The 19,128-nt window shown below is 40.1% G+C and overlaps 1 protein-coding gene across 7 annotated transcripts in view; it reads right to left on the bottom strand.

Moving 5' to 3' along the window:
- Positions 1 to 19,128, bottom strand: part of LOC127507818 (ubiquitin carboxyl-terminal hydrolase 47-like) — a 150,682-nt gene that overhangs the window by 9,670 nt on the left and 121,884 nt on the right. For 5 of the 7 annotated variants that reach the window (XM_051885262.1, XM_051885260.1, XM_051885259.1 and 2 more), the window contains 5 exons: positions 6,129 to 6,225; positions 5,942 to 6,057; positions 5,765 to 5,832; positions 904 to 1,014; positions 409 to 492 (listed from right to left, as the gene is read on the bottom strand). In XM_051885262.1, the coding sequence (XP_051741222.1) occupies positions 409 to 492; positions 904 to 1,014; positions 5,765 to 5,832; positions 5,942 to 6,057; positions 6,129 to 6,225 (476 nt within the window). Of the gene's footprint in view, positions 1 to 408; positions 493 to 903; positions 1,015 to 5,764; positions 5,833 to 5,941; positions 6,058 to 6,128; positions 6,226 to 13,998; positions 14,409 to 15,400; positions 15,440 to 19,128 lie in introns of all 7 variants that reach the window. The other 2 variants (XM_051885257.1, XM_051885258.1) reach the window with 1 other exon arrangement.

Genomic DNA, 19,128 nt, shown 5'->3' with positions numbered 1-19,128 from the left:
ACTGCAAGAATTTAACATGAAAACAACAGCATGAATGAGTTGTGCTTTCTTTCTTCACAAAGTATTCATGAAGCAAATCAACAACAAATTATTACTAACTAGTTTAATACCCAAACAAAGTATATGTTACAACCACATAAGGATTTTGTAACAAATCAAAAGAGAAAAGGAGTATTTGCATTATTATTATTAAATGAATGACCCAGTTTTTATAACTTTTCAGTATTTCATCTTAAATGCTATTGTGTATTTTCTTTTTATTTAAAGTATGGAAGAGTTTATGTACTGCAGTTTTACTGTTAACAGAATCATTTTAAACTGATTTACTTAAATGTAAATCAATCCACACTATATTTCACAAATTATTTCACATTAAAACAGATATTACCTGATAGAAAAGATACTTGCCCAGTCTGTTATTTCCTGACAGTTACGACAACGCAGCTGATACTTTTCACACATTTGAAGAATATGTGCCTCTAAAGCATCTTCCTAAATGGAAAGAAATATTTCAAAATAAATAAATAAGATTGCACAGTTGCATTGATCATTCAAGCTTGTACATTAATACACATTTAAAATATAGACATATATTCAACAGAGTCCCACTGACGCATGTTTCAATGAGCAATGGAGCAAAGATACATGTTGTTTAGAGAAGAAGCTCAAATGAACTAAATAAAAAAGCTATTTTTATGTTTTTGATTAAAGGTTCACTTTAACAAACATTTGACCAAATATTTAAAATGATGAATCTAAATTTCACTATTAGCTTGATCATGAGAGTGACAAATCTGTCAGACTAAAGTATGAACAACTGACAGTAAACATTAGTGAATCAGCCCTACTGAGTGAAATTAAACATTCTTAGAGAGTAATTCAGATGAGCAAAGATCTGCTTACCACATCCAGAGAGTCTTTAAAAGAGACTGGCAATGAGAGAAAATCCTGACAGGGTTCTTGTTTGTCTCTGCATGACACGCATGCTCTTTTGGTCATTTTGCCCATAAAAAGCTGCAAAGGTGTCAATAAAACAGATTTAATGATGATTCACAGATATATACATGCTTTAATCATTCTTTAATTATGTTAAAATAATCATTCTCTGCAGTTTATCCTCCATCACATTAAACTGCTCATAAACCTTTAATTGTGTCACATGACAACAAGTGGTTGAGGGGTGGTAGTTAGTCTTTCAATATAAAATATATTTAATTCTATAATATATTAATATTCTATTTAGAGAGTAACAAAGCATCAGACCCCAAAGGGCAAATGTGGCAACAGAAGCAGAAGACATGAGCTGCTTTACAGCAGAATCTCCAGAGTTTCCATCATTGATTCTGATATTTTCCTGTTTATTACAGTGAAGCTGCTTTGACACAATTTGTATTGAATGAAGCGCTACAGAAATAAAAGTGACTTGAAGTATCAGCAGAGATTGAGTCAACTAGATCATCTATTGTGAGGGCCTCACCAACACGACAACCACTGGCACAGTTCCTCAACAACCGTCCATACTGGTGTGATGAATACGATCCTCAATTAGATGGAACTGGAATAAATACTTTGAATGTTGCGATCCCATCGGACTTATATCTACCTGAATCGTAATAAAGCACTGTTGGCCAGAGGAGAACTGGCCCCCCGACTAAGCCTGGTTTCTGTTTCCCCCCCCCCCATTTTAACACCCGTTTGCCACCTGATGTCACCTGTTGGAGTTTGGGTTCCTTGCCGCTGTCGCCTTTGGCTTGCTTATTTGGGGACACTTGACATTTGACATTCGATATTCATCAGTGCTTTGATCTGCCTGCATTGACACCATTTTCTTTAAGAGCTGCTGTGCAGCCAAATAATGTACCAGTTATCAATGTAAAGCTGCTTTGACACAATCTACATTGTAAAAAGCGCTATATAAATAAAGGTGACTTGACTTGAACTGATATAAGGCACTTGAAGACTCACAAATAGTATGACTTCAAAATACATTGAAATGTCTCAAAAAACAGTATAAAATAATCAGATGGTTTCCAAACTCATTGCAGGATCTCACTGGCAGATGAGGACTGATTATCCTTGATTACTTCCAGCTGTTTCTCATTACGCAAGAAGTTCCTAATTTTGTTTAGTCTCCTAAAACAGGTTTACATGCATCAAAGCTGAAAAACACTAATTTTCTCATTATATACATTGCACATCACCACATTTTTCAGTGATTCTTAAATGACACATCCAAAGATTCAGTCTCTCTAAACCCCTCTTTCCAAGTGCCTGCTCTGCTCTGATTGGTCAGATGGCCCAGTCTGTTGTGATTGATCTACTGCTTACAGCAGGGGTCTCCAAACATGGTCCTGGAGGGCCACTGTCCTGCAGAGTTTAGCTCCAACCTGCCTTGACACACCTGCCTGGAAGTTTCTATGCCTAATTAGACCTTGATTAGCTGGTTCAGGTGTGTTTAATTGGGGTTGGAGCTAAACTTTGCAGGACAGTGGCCTTCCAGGACAGAGTTTGGAGACCCCTGCTGTAAGCAGTAGATCAATCACAACAGACTGGGCCATCAGTGTGTCTGAAACAAAGCGCCCATTACCACAACTGAACTTCAGCTCTCAGCTCTCTACCTCAAGTGACGTACCCCGCTACTGAGCTCATAGGATGATGAAGTGGAGACAGAGCCGAGTCCTCACTGACCATTTCTGGTCAGGCTTTGTGAGATGCTACTTTCCTAATCTCCAGTTAAGACAGAAATGGCATGTGGAAACTAAACCCATTACAGTCGGATGTGTAGTAATGTTGGTTGACCCTCAGCTGCCCCGTGCCCGCTGGTTAATTGGGAGAGTAGGCAGGACATTCTCTGGGGTGGACGGACACGTAAGGTCTGTAAAAGTCAGCGTTAAATGCAGGTTATACGTGGCCTATTGCCAGATTACTGAAGATGACGGCACCAAATCAACAGACACTTAGTAACTTAGATGCAGAAACATTTATGCCCCTGCATGTTTGGGGCAGCGATGTTAAGGAGATTTAACCAATTGGCGACAAACTTTTAGGTAATGTTGGAAAGGATGCTAGGTGACGAGCTAGGAACTTCCCAAAGAGTCAGGAAGAGGAATTAAGAGAAGAACACGCATCATATCCTCCTGTATCTTAACCTTCAAAGTTTAAATTCAGTGTTTGCGTTCATGAGAAAATGTAGGTCTATTTACTTATTTGTGCTCTTTAATATAGGTATCTGCGGTGTTACAGCTTTGGTTAATGTAAATGATTGAGTTGTTTATCTGTTTGGTGTTTTCTCAGAGCTGCAGAGAATTTGTGATTCTGTTATATGTGCAACATGCCCCTTCTAGTGGTTAATTTCAGTAGTGCAGTTCAAACCCTGAGAATTGTATTGGATGTAGAATGATGTATATTATCATGTATGTATATTGTAATTATTTATTGTTTTGTAATGTTATTCATCTGTTTATTTCAGACCACACACAAACACAAGGTAAAGATGAGAATCTTCTAAGCAGGGCTTAAAAACGGAAAACAATTGAATTGTTTCACTCTGAGCAGAATCAGTATTTTAACGTTTCTGTTCCACCGTGCCTTCTGTATGTTGGGACATTGTTATTAACAAACCAAACTTAATAAACACCATACTAATAAAGCATACTGTGCACAGAAAAGCAGATGAGCCCAGAATATGAACGCAACACGTTTAAACATTTTCCTCCCATTAAGAAAACGCTTAAAGTAGCTTAATGTATTATTACGACAATGACCAAACTTAGTAAACACTATACTAATAAAGCATAGTATACAGAAAAAAATGGTTTGTGCAGAATTTGATCTTTTAATATCACGTAGTAGGCTACATTAAGCGATGTTAAAAGCTTTTTCTTTATAACGGTTTTCTATGGGAGGAAAACACAACATGTAATTAAACAAATCGCGTTCATATTTTGGGCTCATCTGCTTTGCTGTACATAGTAGGCCTATGGTTTAGCCTTAGTATGATGTTTAGTGAGTTTGGTCTGTTAATATCACTGTCTTACATTAAGCCACGTTAAGCGTTTTTCACGTTAAAGGTGCCCTAGAATCAAAAATTGAATTTACCTTGGCATAGTTGAATAACAAGAGTTCAGTACATGGAAACTCCATTGTTTCCTCCTTCTTGTGTAAATCTCATTTGTTTAAAAGACGTCTGAAAAACAGGCGAATCTCAACATAACACCGACTGTTACGTAACATTCGGGATCATTAATATGTATGCCCCCAATATTTGCATATGCCAGCCCATGTACAAGGCATTACACAAGGGCAGAACGTCTGGAGCTGCACAGCTGAATCATCAGACTAGGTAAGCAAGCAAGGACAACAGCGAAAAATGGCAGATGGAGCAATAATAACTGACATGATCCATGATATCATGATATTTGTAGTGATATTTGTAAACTGTCTTTCTAAATGTTTCGTTAGCATGTTGCTAATGTACTGTTAAATGTGGTTAAAGTTACCATTGTTTCTTACTGTATTCATGGAGCCAAGAGAGCCCTCGCTATTTTCATTTTTAAACACTTGCAGTCTGTATAATTCATAAACACATCTTCATTCTTTATAAATCTCTCCAACAGTGTGTAATGTTAGCTTTAGCCACGGAGCACAATTAAGCTTTTGTACCCTTGGCATAGGGTTGGGAACATATATGTACCTTTTTGACCCTTAAAAAGGTAGGTACATGTACCTTGAGGTCCAATAATAAGCCCTATGGGGTACGTTAGTGTAGATTGTACCTTGGGGGACAGAAATGGACTCCTACTGTACCCCTATTTCTGATTTGATTAAAAACATAACGGTTAATAACTTTATTTTTTAACTTTTTTTTTAATTCATTTTGAATAAAAGTTTAGGTTTAAAGTTTGAATCTTGTTATAAAAAAATAACTGTATTGTTTTCGAATAAATAATGTGCGTATTATTATTATTATTATTATTATAAAAAGTTAAATGCAATTTTTTTTTATTCTTTTTGAAATAATGTTATAAGGTTTTTTTCTAATCAAACCAGAACCAATTGGATTTTTTTTTTCATTTTTAAGCCCTAACTGTCAATCATGATGTCAAACCCCCGTTTTTATAGCATCAATTAAGTAACTAAAACCAAACTTATTATAAAAAAAAAAAGAACATTTGAACTTACATCAGTGTGATAAAAACTACATATTTGAAGTGTAATTGAATTGTTCAGTTTGTCTCGCATCCCATTAAATTACTTGGAGAGGGCGGGGTTTATGACCTATACTGGGACCAACCACCTGGGGGCGATCGAGACGCTTTGGCTTCACTTTTCAGGACTTGTGTGGCACACTTGGCTTACACAGATACACATGGAAGCGTTTGAAAGCAGGCGTCTATCAGCAGATCCCTAATATATCCACTGATAGATGCCTGCTTTCAATGCTCCCATCTGTATCTGTGTAAGCTCTGTGAAGAGACATTACAACCAGACTTCAGTCTACTTTACTGAATGATTTACTGAAGTCCTTACTGAATGATTGTAAATCAATCCAAGGATCCATGTGAAGTAAGTTTGTGCAGACGATGAAGAAGCAGAAGGCCTCAGTGAAAGAGATCAAAACCAAATAAGAGCCAATAATGTGTCTGAACTTTCTCTGGAGAAACACTTCCAGAGCTGAACTGCTGTGAGATGATTGATGCTCCTTATGAAAGTCACTGAACACTGAGACAAAAGAGGACAGAATAATCCAGAAGAAACTAGTTACCTCAGAGGATCCAGGAGTCTTTTTAAGGATCGAATGTAGATGTTCTGCTGCGTCTTGTTGTTTATAAACTTTGGGTTTGATGGAGAGAAGCACATAACAATCAAACACTGATACTGAATAACTTTTATAAACAAGAATATTTACTGAATGCTGGAAACAGCAATAAAAGAGACCAACCGTCAATGCTGAGGCTTCTTGTGACCCCAGCTGCTGAAACTGCACGTTCCTGTTGCGTTTCCAATTCTTTGAACAATTTCTTCAGCTCACTAATGAAGTTATCATCAGATGAAACTCTACAGAAGACATTGAGTGTTTATTGATCAGCTGTTGTTTCCACTGCAGGAAGTGAAAGACGTTTCTTTACCTCTCGACATGTTGTCTGAACTCCTTCATCATGAAGAGTGTCTGAAGAACTGCATTCAAGTAGCAGGTGGAGTCTGGATTCTCCAGCCCACAGTGTCCTTAAATGAGAAGCACATTATTAACACTGACTGACGTCAATCCAGCTGACCACAGAAACTTCAGAAACACATCCAGCAGATCTTACAACATACAGAGCCATCGAGTATCCATCGAGATCAGAAACTGACTGACTCAAAGCAAATGTTGAGTTTTGAAAGTAAAAAATTATCACTTTATCCAGTAGATGGCTGCAGAGCTCCACTATTTGTTATTTGCTATTTGACTAAATGAAAGACAACTTAAAAAAAAAAAAAAAAAAAAAAAAAAAAAAAAATCAGTTGGATTCATATCTAAATATTATGACTTTTTTGTCACCATTACAAACTTTGACAAAAAGTAACTTTTATTGTTATAATTGTGATTTCATAATATTTAGATACGAATCCAACTGAAAAAAAACAAAAAAAACTTGTGAAAAGAGTCTTTCAGTTAGTCAAAGCACATACAAATCAGAGGTGGGTAGTAACGACGTACATTTACGTAGTTACATTTACTTGAGTACTTTTTTGGGGAAAAAAATTACTTTTTAGAGTAGATTTAAATGTGGGTATTTTTACTTTAACTTGAGTACATTTGTAATGAAAAATCTGTACTTCACTGTAAGTGGCCACTAGAGACCGCTATAGGTAATTAATTTACAGTCATATAGGTCATTCATGTGACTGGGTTTGAGGCTTTGAGCCCAGTAACCTGTATAGCTGATCAACAGACTCACACATCAGATTTCTCTCGTCTCCTTTATGTAAGTTAACACAGTTTGTGTAATCTTGGTGCTGTTCTCTCTGCTATCTGTAACTTTAAGTAGATATATGATTCCCTTTTTTACATTTTGTTAAAGGTGCTCTCAGCAATCCTGGGCGGAGTAACTTCCTGTTGACGTTTGAAGTGTTGTCAAACAAATCAGAGGCTAGCTAGACCCTCCGTGCTTCCTGAAACAGTCATGAACGCGCATTTAAAATCATTCTTGTCGGTTATTGGCTGGAGCGTGTTTTTTATGTTTTGTGGTCCAGGCTGCACCAGTTTGTTTTTATTGCCGTTTTTGGAGCTTGTGGCGACTACAGAGACCGCGTTTTTTTACAGTCTGTTCAGGGGACAGGCAGCTAGCGGATAGTGAGGAGGTGTTTGCTGTATGTGACAAAAAATGTTTTGGCCTAAAAACGCGTGACATCGCTTAGAGCACCTTTAAGTTGCTTTGTCTTATGTTCACACTTTGTGTGCTGTTTAGCCCAGAGATCATAAAGCTAGCAACTAACCCAAGAAGCAGCAAGCCTAAAGTTTGCACCCTTGGTGAGCGGACCAAGGTGTGTATTTTTAGTTAATTTTGTTAATGTGTAGAAAATGTTTAAGGATGTAAATATCTACATTGACTGTTACCGGAAAATGTTTTAAGTTTCACATGTTAATTGAGCCAATTATTGTTTTATGTGTTATGCTGTTAACTAAAATTAAACATGCAAATAGCTGGTTTTCACGGTGCTTATGCTGGTTCTAGAAGAATAAAAAACAATTGCACCCATTAGAGACTCTCTGCCTCCTATTCAAAAAGCCAAGGGCTGCAACATTCACTACGTTTGGCGATGTTCCTTTATTTTAAATAGCCTACTGTACATGTTAAGAAATGCAAAGTTTATTCCAAGCGCGCTCTTTTTTTCATGAACGATGCCCCATTCACAAATGAATCACTCTTTTGAGTCGATTCCGTTCAAAGACTTGTATTTTACTATCAAATGTTGAGAGCACATGGAAAATGTCCATGAAGATCCATGAAAATGCAACGTGGAATCTTATTGGCTGAGAGTGAACTGCACATGGAATTCTTTCGACAAAGATGGATATTTAATTTCTTTACAATTTAATTATATTAATCAAATGTAACCTAGTCTAACTGCATCACATTACAGGTCTAACCCAGATTTATCTAGACAATCAAACGAACAAACAAAAGTTTCTTAAAGTTATTGTGGTCATACATTTTGTGTACTTGTGTTGAAATTTATATAAAATAAATAGGTGACATTTTACAATAAGGTTTTTATTTGTTAACATTAGTTAATGTATTATCTAACATGAACTAACAATGTGCAATACATTACTGTAATTATTAATCTTTGTTAACCTTAGTTAAAATACAGCTGTTTGTTGGTTGTATGTTACTTCACAGTGCATTTACTAATGTTAACAAATACAACTTTTGATTTTAATAATGTATTAGTAAATGTTGAAATTAACATTAACAAAGATTAATAAATGCTGTAGAAGTGCAGTTCATTATTAGTTCATGTTAACTAATGCAGTTAAATAATGTTAATGAAAACTTATTGTAAAGAATTACCAAAAAATATCTTCTGATTTAAGACAGAACAAGATCAGGGTCAGATCATCATTCCCTAAATACTTAAAATGTGGAGATCAAATAAACCACCTATAGTGAATTTCTTTTGAGGTCTGGTTAAACATAACATACAAAAATGCTTAAGCTCTTATGTATGTATGATTAATCAAAAGAACGTGATCTTATTCCTAAATGACAACGATTCGATGTCTACTAAAACTTTGAAATTACGATCACACCGGATTATTTAAACCTGCTTTTGTATTGTCGCTGAAAGCAGTGGTCATGTAAGCTATGTTTTAAACAGCTTCACAAAGTGTTTTCAACAGCACGCTATTGCTACTTCTGTAATGCAAACATTAAATAATAACGCAAGTATTGCAATAATTTATAGTCCGAATATACACTGATTTCAGCAATAAAAACGAGTAAATGACCTTTGAAACTAATGTTATTACACTGTTCTGCCAGTAGGTGGTGACCAGTGACTGTTAAAATATATTTGATGTATCGGAATCATTAAATCAAGAGATTCGTTTAAAAAACACTGGATGAAACATGTCTTCATTAATTTCAAAAGATTTTGTAATGAATGTAATTTCATTTAAATTAAATTAATACATATTTTTAATAGGCTAATTTAACATATTGTACATTTCTAAATTTTGACTGATTTATAACATTAAATTAGTTGTTTAATCTTTTGTTTTAAATTAATGTATAATTTAATGTTTTGGTCCATGATATTGGCTAATATTGTAATGACGGGTCAACAGAGTGTGGATCCATTTGCAGCTTTATTAAACACAGCAGTAGTACAGACAAGGGCAGAGCAGTACCGTAAACAGGGACAGGCAAGGATCGAGGCAGGCGGCGAACAAACACAGTCCAGGGTACAGGCAAGGTTCAGGGCAGGCGGCAAGGGTTCACGAGAGATAAACAGTCCAGGTAACAACAAGATATCAGTCCACAGAATAACGCTCAGAAATGATCACCGTAACAAATCAAGACTTCGCGAAGATGTGGTGTGTATGCGTGTCTTAAATAGTGTGCGCGTGATGCAGGGCAGGTGTGTGTGCAATCAGTCCCAGGAATGAGGGCCTATGGGAAATGGAGTCCGAATGGTGGAGAATCAGTATTCCGGTGATGGCTCCCTCCGGCGGTCCGTGGGAGCCATATTCATGACATATATGATGGTTTTTAATAAACCGTTCAGTGGAGTTTGACCTGTAATGTGATGCAGTTAGACAAACAAGCTTATTAATATAGAAACCATCCAAGCGCCCCATTCCGAGCCATTTCTAAGATATGGCCTACATTTTGATTAATATTATTAAATATTATTAAATTGTAAAGAAATTACATATCCATTTTTATCGAAAGAATTCCAGGCGCAGTTCACTCTTAGCCAATAAAATTCCAGGTAGCATTTTCATGGATCAGTCATCTCTTCTGATTAGTTGGTAACTTTTGACAGCGTTTAATCCAGAAGCAAATTAATTTCTAGTGCAAGAACACAGAGATTCGCGAGCGTGCAGGACGCAGTTTGAGCGCGCACACGCGACATCTGAGCGAGAGAAGAGGCAGTTCATAAGAGAGCACTGTATATTTGAGAGCGCGCGTCCAGTTTTGTGCGAGAGCATAGGAAATCCGCGCGCGAGCGTAGAGATTCGCGCTCGTGCATTACATTGATGTGCTCTCGCGTCACAATAATGCGCTCTCGACATTTTGGTAAAAACTTGTCTAAACAAATTGTCTAAATTTGTTCGCGAATCAGTTTGAATGATTTGATCAGTTCCTGCACGCACTGAATCGTCTGAAGCGGTTTCTCACTCGGAGTGTTGGATGAAGTGGCAGTGGATCGATTAAAAGTAAATCTGCAAAAGCATAGCCTACTGTTTGCCAGCGATGAAGATCTTTATTAGTTGAGCTGTGTATGCTGTCTGTGAACAATTCCACAGGTATCAATTTCATTAGATTTAAATTCATACAGCCACCATTGTAGAGAGAGAATGAAATGAAGCCGTCCCACGGTAATTTGTGGGCGCCGGCGAACTTTTCGTCTTTAGCGTAGACACAGTTCAGTTTACACGCGCCTGCAGAAATATACATTTGATTACATTTTGGAGAACAGACGGAAGAAGATCCGTCAATGTGCATTTAATCATTGTTTGTGTGATGTTCAGAGGTTATGAGCACGAGCACATGTAAAGAGTTTTCTCTCTTCTTTCAAATGTACGTTAGCTGTATTATTATACAAAGCAAAAGACATGCAATGATATTTGGGCTACAGATGTCAGAAATAATGCTAGTCTCTTCTGTTTTGATGCAAAGATATCAAATTATGATGATAATAATAATAATAATAATTTAAGTATCTATCTAAATAATAACATACTATTGTATTGTGTTACATACACTACTGCGCAGAAGTTTGGGATCGGTACGATTTTTTTATGTTTTGAACAGAAGTTTCGTTTGCTCACCAAGGCTGCATTTATTTATTTACAAATAGAGTAAAAACAGTAATTATTACAATTTAATAATATTTCACAATATTACTGTTTTTACTGCTAATATAACTGTTTTTCCCCTCCTCGAACAGTCACCTTAACGTGGTGGAGGGGTTTGAGTGCCCGAATGATCCTAGAAACTATGTTGTCAGGGGCTATATGCCCCTGGTAGGGTCTCCCAAGGCAAACAGGTCCTAGGTGACAGGTCAGACAAAGAGCGGTTCAAAAGCCCCTTATGAAAAGGTTTATAACAAGGTCCGTTACGTCGCCCGGTATGGCACAACCGGGGCCCCACCCTGGAGCCAGGCCCGGGGTTGGGGCTCGCATGTGAGCGCCTGGTGGCCGGGTCTTACCCCGACCTCCTGTGGGCCCACCACCTGCAGGAGGGACCGTAAGGGGCCGGTGCATTGTGGATTGGGCGGCAGTCGAAGGCGGGGGCCTTGGCGACCCAATCCCCAGATGCGGAATCTGGTGCTAGGGACATGGAATGTCACCTCGCTGGGGGGGAAGGAGCCTGAGCTTGTGCGGGAGGTTGAGAGGTACCTACTAGAGATAGTCGGGCTCACCTCCACGCACAGTTTGGGCTCTGGAACCCAACTCCTCGAGAGAGGCTGGACTCTCCACTACTCTGAAGGTGCCCACGGTGAGAGGCGGCGGGCTGGTGTGGGCTTGCTCATAGCCCCCCAGCTTAGCCACCATGTGTTGGAGTTTACCTCGTTGAATTAGAGCGTCGCTTCCCTGTGCCTTCGGGCCAGGGATAGGTCTCTCACTGTCATTTGTGCCTATGGGCCGAATGGCAGTGCAGAGTACCCGGCCTTCTTGGAGTCTCTGGGAGGGGTGCTGGAAAGTGCTCCGACTGGGGACTCCGTCATTCTACTGGGGGACTTCAACGCTCACATGGGCAGTGACAATGACAGTGACACCTGGAGGGGCGTGATTGGGAGGAACGGCCTCCCTGATCTGAACTCGAGTGGTGTTCTGTTATTGGACTTGTGTGCTAGTCACAGTTTGTCCATAATGAACACCATGTTCAAGCATAAGGGTGTCCATCAGTGCACGTGGCACCAGGACACCCTAGGCCAGAGGTCGATGATCGACTTTGTGGTTGTTTCATTGGGCCTCCTGCCGTATGTCTTGGACACTCGGGTGAGCTGTCAACTGATCACCACCTGGTGGTGAGTTGGATCCGATGGCGAGGGAGGAAGCTGGACAGACTTGTCAGACCCAAACGTACTGTGAGGGTCTGTTGGGAACGTTTGGCCGAGCCCCCTGTCAGAGAGATCTTCAACTCCCACCTCCAGCAGAGCTTCGATCGGATCCCGAGGGAGGATGGAGACATGGAGTCCGAGTGGACTATGTTCTCCACCTCCATTGTCGACGTGGCTGTTCGGAGCTGTGGCCGTAAGGTCTCCGGTGCCTGTCGTGGCGGCAATCCCTGAACCCGGTGGTGGACACCGGAAGTAAGGGATGCGGTCAAGCTGAAGAAGGAGTCCTATCGAGCCTGGCTGAGGTAGCTGACGGGTACCGGCAGGCCAAGCAGACTGCAGCCCGGATAGATGTGGAGGCAAACACTCGGATCTGGAGGAGTTTGGTGAGGCCATGGAGAGGGACTATCGGTCGGCCTCGAGGAGATTCTGGCAAACCATCCGGCGCCTCAGGAGGGGGAAACAGTGCCCTGCCAACACTGTTTACAGTGGAGGTGGGCAGCTGTTGACCTCAACTGGGGACATCGTTGGACGGTGGAAGGAATACTTCAAGGATCTCCTCAACCCCACCAACACGTCTTCCTCCGAGGAAGCAGAGGCCGAGGGCTCAGAGGTGGATTCCTCCATCACCCAAGCTGAAGTCACCGAGGTAGTTCAGAAGCTTCTCGGTGGCAAGGCACCGGGGGTGGATGAGATCCACCCTGAGTACCTTAAGTCTCTGGATGTTGCGGGGCTGTCTTGGTTGACACGCCTCTGCAACATTGCGTGACGGTTGGGGACAGTGCCCCCGGACTGGCAGACCGGGGTGGTGATCCCTCTTTTCAATTAGGGGGACCGGAGGGTGTGTTCCAACTACAGGGGGATCACACTCCTCAGCCTCCCTGGAAAAGTCTATGCCAGGGTACTGGAGAGGAGAATTCAGCCGATAGTCGAACATCGGATCCAGGAGGAACAATGCAGTTTTCGTCCCGGTCGTGGAACACTGGACCAGCTCTATACCCTCTTCAGGGTGCTGGAGGGTTCATGGGAGTTTGCCCAAGCAGTCCACATGTGCTTTGTGGATCTGGAGAAGACATTCGACCGTGTCCCTCGCGGCACCTTGTGGGGGGTGCTCTGGGAGTATGGGGTCAGGGGCCCTCTGCTAAGGGCTGTCCGGTCCCTGTACGACCAGAGCAGGAGCTTGGTTCGCATTGCCGGCAGTAAGTCAGACCTGTTCCTGGTGCGTGTTGGACTCCGGCAGGGCTGCCCTTTGTCGCCGGTCCTGTTCATTATCTTTATGGACAGGATTTCTAGGTGCAGCCAGGGGCCGGAGGGAGTCCGGTTTCGGGACCATAGGATTTCGTCGCTGCTTTTTGCAGATGACGTTGTCCTGTTGGCTCCATCAAACCAGGACCTTCAGCGTGCACTGGGACGGTTTGCAGCCGAGTGTGAAGCGGCTGGGATGAGAATCAGCGCCTCCAGGTCCGAGGCCATGGTTCTCAGCCGGAAAAGGGTGGCTTGCCCCCTTCAGGTTGGTGGAGTAGTCCTGCCTCAAGTGGAGGAGTTTAAGTATCTTGGGGTCTTGTTCACGAGTGAGGGAAGGACGGAGTGGGAGATTGACAGGCGGATCGGTGCAGCTTCTGCAGTAATGCAGTCGATGTACCGGTCCGTCGTGGTGAAGAAGGAGCTGAGCTGTGAGGTGAAGCTTTCGATTTATCGGTCAATCTACGTTCCAACTCTCACCTATGGTCATGAGCTTTGGGTCATGATCGAAAGAATGAGATCCCGGATACAGGCGGTCGAAATGAGTTTCCTCCGCAGGGTGGCTGGGCGCTCCCTTACAGATAGGGTGAGGAGCTCGGTCACTCGGGAGGAGCTCAGAGTAGAGCCGCTGCTCCTCCACATCGAGAGGAGCCAGCTGAGGTGGCTCGGGCATCTGTTCCGGATGCTTCCTGGACGCCTCCCTGGGGGGGTGTTCCGGGCATGTCCCACTGGGAGGAGGCCCCGGGGAAGACCTAGGACACGCTGGAGGGACTATGTCTCTCGGCTGGCCTGGGAACGCCTCAGAATTCCCCCGGAAGAGCTGGAGGAAGTGTCTGGGGAGAGGGAAGTCTGGGCATCTCTGCTTAGACTGCTGCCCCCGCGACCCGGCCCTGGATAAGCGGAAGAAAATGGATGGATGGATGGATGGATATTACAATTTAAAATATCTGTTTTCTATGTGAATATATAGTAAAGTGTAATTTATTCCTGTGATCAAAGCTGAATTTTCAGCATCATTACTCCAGTCTTCAGTGTCACATGATCCTTCAGAAATCATTCTAATATGATTATTTGATACTCAAGAAACATTTATGATTATTATCAATGTTGAAAACAGTTGTGTACTTTTTTGTCAGGATTCTTTGATGAATAGAAAGTTCAAAAGAACAGCATTTATCTGAAATACAAAGCTTTTGTAACATTATACACTACTGTTCAAAAGTTTTGGGTCAGTAAGAATTAATACTTTTATTCAGCAAGGATGCATCAAAAGTGACAGTAAAGACATTTATAATGTTACAAAAGATTATATTTTAAATAAATGCTGCTCTTTTGAACTTTCTATTCATCAAATAATCCTGAAAAACACAAATATTTTGTACAATTGTACACAATAAATGTTTGTTGAGCATCAAATCATCATATTAGAATGATATCTGAAGGATCATGTGACACTGAAGACTGGAGTAATGATGCTGAAAACTCAGCTTTGATCACAGGAATAAATTACACTTTAAAATATTTAAAAAAAGGTTATTTTAAATTGTAATAATATTTCTCAATATTACTGTTTTAACTGTGCTGTCTTTACTTTTCACTGTACTCTGCATTAAATGTAGCCTTGGTGAACAGACGATTAAAAGTCTTACTGATTCCAAACTTTTGAGTGGTAGTGTGTGTGTGTGTGTGTGTATATATATATAATACATATATAATTACAAAGTAACTAGTAACGAGCTACTTGAGTGGTTTTTCATTGGATACTTTTTTTACTCTTACTTGAGTAACTATTAAGATTATTACTTTCACTTTTACTTTGAGTAAATATTTGTATAAGAACTTGTACTTTTACTTGAGTACAGTTTTTAGATACTCTACCCACCTCTGATACAAATAGTGGAGCTCTGCAGCCATCTTTACACTAAACCAAAACAAAACATTAATAAACAGGGTAAAATTACATTTGTTTAAAAAAAAACCAAAAATTTGTTTTTGGTTACAAAATTATATTTTGTTGTCTGGGGTCACAGGTGTACACCCCAAATGAAGTAAGCTAGAGGGTTTAATTCATGAGATTAATGTTTTAAATAGAGTTTAAATAAGTTTTGAATATAGAAATATTAAATTATTTAAATAACTGAAATTATACTTTAAAAATTAAATTAAAAATCCTTTTAAAACTAGACTGGTTCCATCTGCACATGTTTCACCCTGGTTCACTCCGGAACTTCGAGCAATGAAAGCTATGGGACATCGCTTGGAAAGACTGTACAGGAAAACTGGACTCATTGTGCACTCTGTGGCTTTGAAAGAACATTTGCTCAACTACTGTACAGCCCTCAATGCTGCAAGATCCTCATATTTCTCTTCTACTATTAAGAATTCTATGTGCAGGCCCACATCTCTGTTTGCTATGGTCAACAAACTCACCAACCCTCCACAACATGTTATTTCTGGCTCTGAGGTGCTTGTGAATAATTTTTCTCATTACTTTTCAGACAAATTGAAGTCAATCACTGAATCCATTTCCAAAGACACCCCTCATACAACTGACTCAAATGTTCACTTGATGTCAGCTGACTCGGCTCACTCAACAAACTCTCTCTGCTTTTACTCTCACTACTTCTGCTGCCATAAGTGATCTAATTGTGAAGTCTAATTCTACATCCTTCCAGCTTGATCCTACACCTACTGTTTTGCTTAAGATGTGAGTTCCTGAGATTGAACCTTTCATAACACATAAATTTTAGTTTAGCATCTGCCATTGTTCCAGCAGAATTAAAAATGGCTGCAGTGACCCCCATTCTTAAAAAAACGGGTCTTGACCATCTAAACATGAATAATGACAGGCCAATCTCAAATTTACCATTCTTAAGTAAAATTTTTGAAAAAGTTGTGGCTTCACAATTGAGATCTTACTTAAACGCTAATGGCCTTTTTAAACCTTTTCAGTCAGGATTTCACTCTTCACATAGCACTGAAACTGCTCTTCTTCATGTGGTTAATGAAATTCTTCTGTCCATGGGTTCTGGGTTAATAAACATCCTGATTCTTCTCGATCTAAGCTCTGCATTTGACACAGTCTGCCATGAAATACTCATCTCTCGCCTTTCTGATATCGGTATCACTGGTTCAGCTCTTTCCTGGCTCATTTCCTACATCAACGTCATAAAATATTATATCACCATACAAGGTTATAAATCTGCCACTGCTCCGGTCTCACAGGGTGTTCCTCAAGGTTCAGTTCTGGGTCCACTTCTGTTCATCATTTATATTTCTCCATTTGGTGACATCATACACATGCATGGACTTCAGTTTCATTGCTATGCTGATGACATTCAAATCTACCTTACCACCAGCTCTGATAGGCCATCCCTGCCTGACTCAATTACTGCATGCATCAGGGATATCAAGCATTGGATGTCCTTGAATTTTCTTAAACTAAATAATAACAAAACTGAAACATTAATGATTGGTTCTGCTACCTCAGTCAAAAGGACGGACCTGTCATTTGAAATTGACGGGGTTCATGTTAAGCCTTCTTCATCTGTCCATAATCTTGGTGTCTTATTTGACTCATCTCTATCTTATGCCTCTCATATTTCTTCTGTCGTTAAAAACTCTTTTTTCCATCTTTGTAATATTGCATGTCTTCAATCTTCTCTCACTCTAGCTGATGCTGAAATCTTAATTCATGCATTAATCACATCACGTCTGGATTATTGCAATGCTCTATTTCTTGGTCTGCCTAAAAAACTCATAGCAAGGTTACAGCATGTTCAAAACTCAGCAGAGAGAGTTCTCACCTCTACCAGGCGTTCTGCTCACATTACTCCTCTACTGTGTGATCTTCACTGGCTACCCGTGGCATCACATATTTACTTTAAGATTTTACTTCTAACATTTAAGGCATTAAATGGCCTTGCGCCTCCAAATCTGTCTGACCTACTCTGCTCCTACTCTCCTGCCCGTTCCCTCAGATCATCTGAGCTTGGTCTTTTGTCCATTCCTCGTTTTCGGCTGTCCACTGTAGGTGGTAGGTCATTTAGTGTTAATGCTCCTAAATTATGGAATTCGCTACCCCTTACACTTCGTAATATATCTTCTTTGCCTACCTTCAAGACTAAGCTAAAAACATATTTTTTCAATATGTATTTTGGATAATGTGGCTAAATCTGGCCTTATGTGTTTGTATTGTGTATGTGGATGTGCAAATGTATTGTATAGCACTATGTGAAGCGACCTTGAGCTATGGAAAGGTGTTATATAAATAAAACTTCTTCTTCTTTTCTCCTCCTTTCAAGAAATATCTGCATCCACACGAAACTGACTCAAAACAATGTAGTATACATGCCAGACCAGTATGTGGCGCTGTAATTCTGTCACAGAGATACACATAAAACAGCGAATAAGACTTGGAGCATGCGCATAAACCTTGCGCGCTTTAGAAATAACACTTTATTTTGGCTCAGTAGCTTCTGCAGCACGAACACAAGCATCTAGAGTCTGCTGTTGTATTTGTTGTTTTGTGCTGTTAGCGGCATTTGACTAGGGTCGACACGTGGTGTGATGACATCATTGTTTCACAAAATATACGGATAGGCTCTCCACACGAAAACGCAAAGATGGCGTTTTCAGATTTATCCACTCTGGGACCCGGGTTCAAAAAATAGCGGTTTCACCTTCCGAAAACGCCAGATCCGTGTGGACGAAACGCCTGTCCGATACAAAATTTCCGCGTATTCACAAAAACACGTCTCTGTGTGGACAGGGCCTTAGTCTATCTCTGCAAGACAGACTTTTCAGGGTAGGAGATAAACTAAAAATGAACTCCCAAAACTTACTGCCAGATTCTGATGAATTCTTCAAACTGTGGTACAAGAGGATGTGCAGCTGGTCCTTCAAGAGTCACTCTCAATCTGTCTGTATTGCATCCTTCTCGAGCATTTAATAATTTTAGACTTTTCAGTCTGAGTTAAATCTCTTTTTACAAGAGGATGTGGAGCTGGTTCTTCAAGAGTCACTCTCAATCTATCTCTCTATAAAGCCTATAAAAACAGTATTCGTGTATTTTACAACACTGTCATTCTTATTAAGTGTGGGTCATTTTTTAGGATTCTTTACCTAATCTAAGTCTCTGAGATCATTACATTTAGTCATTTAGCAGACGCTTTTCTCCAAAGCGACTTACGAATGAGAATAGTAGAATCAATCAAATCAACATGAGAACAACAGTATGTAAGTGCTGTGTGAAGTCTAATTAAAAGCCTAATCTAAGTCTCTGAGATCCTGACACCTCACACTTCTGGAGAATCCAGGTAAGTTTCAGTTCTGGAAAATGGTGGCGCTGGAGACTAAAGGGTTCCTGATTGTTTCACACTTAATTCTTCACCTTAATTCTTAATTCCTTTGCAGTTAACATGTCTTTTCTTTCCACCTGTTTTTGTCTGACCCTGTTGACCCAATTTCACTGTACATTGGTCATGCCTTAACTGCAGTTTCTAGTATTGCATTAGTATTGCATCCTTCTCATGAGCATTTAATACTTTTTGACTTTTCAGTCCGAGTTAAATCTCTTTTGTGGCTCATTTCATCTGTAAAGGATAGAAG

Source organism: Ctenopharyngodon idella, chromosome 24 (genome assembly GCF_019924925.1).
Source record: "Ctenopharyngodon idella isolate HZGC_01 chromosome 24, HZGC01, whole genome shotgun sequence".
NCBI classification, from domain to species: domain Eukaryota; kingdom Metazoa; phylum Chordata; class Actinopteri; order Cypriniformes; family Xenocyprididae; genus Ctenopharyngodon; species Ctenopharyngodon idella.
Note: the sequence above shows the minus strand (reverse complement) of the source record. Positions and strands in the feature narration are given on the sequence as shown.